The sequence below is a fragment of the Dendroctonus ponderosae genome, unplaced genomic scaffold (genome assembly GCF_020466585.1).
Source record: "Dendroctonus ponderosae isolate FM_Combo_2020 unplaced genomic scaffold, Dpon_F_20191213v2 Dpon_F_20191213_1, whole genome shotgun sequence".
NCBI lineage: Eukaryota > Metazoa > Arthropoda > Insecta > Coleoptera > Curculionidae > Dendroctonus > Dendroctonus ponderosae.
In genome coordinates this window covers 1,442,792-1,444,019 of record NW_026017110.1, presented here as the reverse complement: position 1 = coordinate 1,444,019, position 1,228 = coordinate 1,442,792, and the positions used below count along the sequence as shown (strand labels likewise).

At 43.6% G+C, this 1,228-nt stretch overlaps 1 protein-coding gene across 1 annotated transcript in view; it reads right to left on the bottom strand.

Annotated features, from left to right (window-relative positions):
- The window catches only part of LOC109538136 (protein fem-1 homolog CG6966), a 22,038-nt gene that overhangs the window by 2,705 nt on the left and 18,105 nt on the right, over positions 1–1,228 (bottom strand). The window contains exons 5-7 of the mRNA XM_019905229.2: positions 782–971; positions 484–720; positions 151–427 (exon numbers count right to left, since the gene is read on the bottom strand). Of these exons, the coding sequence (XP_019760788.1) occupies positions 151–427; positions 484–720; positions 782–971 (704 nt within the window). The remainder of the gene's footprint in view (positions 1–150; positions 428–483; positions 721–781; positions 972–1,228) is intronic.

The following is a 1,228-nucleotide window of genomic DNA, read 5'->3' as shown; positions in this document are numbered from 1 at the left end:
TTCTTATTGCGAAATAGGAGCACTATTTATCAATCTGTAATAAAAGACGTGAGGAAATTCTGTCTTTTTTAAAGGCGAAATACCCAAAAAGAAGTATGTAAAAAAATGAATCCGCCTCAACAATACATCACTTATCTACAATTTATTTACCCTTGTTAGATAGGTCATATCCTTATCGTGGTTGGGCATTCGAGTGAGCATCTGATGGCCGAGCTCAACCTCGTTGGTGGCCTTTCGAAATACGCGAAGAATCTCAGCCACGTCGACCGGAGGCACGAGTCGGCCTCGACTGGTGTGCTTTCCTTCCTCACCCATCATGAACGAAAACAGCTCAGTGAAACTGAACAAACTGCTCTGGGTCATCGGACTGAGACACTCCAGCATGCTTTGTTGCATATCGAGAGCATAATTCCATAGCTCTATACATCTGAAGAGGAAAAACATGTTAGTATTAAGGCTGAAACGCTGAGGCGGCATGCTTGCCTATTAAACTTTCCTGCGTCTGCATAGACAGCACCTCGATATCTAATGTAGTAACTCGTGTCCGGATGGGCTGGACCTAAAATTCGCTCCCGCATGACCAAAGCTTGCATTCGCATTTCGTCTGGATCGGCCATAAGGTCATCTAAAGCGCGGGTGTCCGAAATTTCGACCACGTAATCATAAGCGGCCACTTTTCGCGTTGTTGGCTTGGGCATAGGCAATCCATCCCCGGTGTATCTATTGGATGAACATGTGTTGATTTCGGCTCAATTTGCGAATTTTTCCGAAAAAACCCTACCTGTCATTCATGGCACGCTTCCACAATTCCAGGGCTCCGATCATGTCCCGCTTCTTGTCCACGCAGGTGGCCCCCAGTAGCTCCAACGCATCAATGCGTTCTCGTCGAGAAACAATATGGGGAAGTTTAATTAGATATTCAACTATGTGATTGTGGCCCATTACAGCTGCGGCCAATAGCGGAGTCATTCCTAGAACATGTTCAAAGTGAGCTATCAATTCAGCCGATTTAAATTGCTAATAATTGTAGTTTCATTATTTTTGAAAGTATTTTCGTTTTTTCCGAACCGTGTGTCCAACAAGCTAATGTTGGGTGAGTGGATTTTGTGAGGTTGCTCGCCTTTAACAAGCCTAAGTTAAATAGATTCTTGATCTGATCATTTGAAGATTCAATACTAGTTGATTTTAAAGCCCACGTATCAATGATGTGGATCGCATTCGTCTTAAT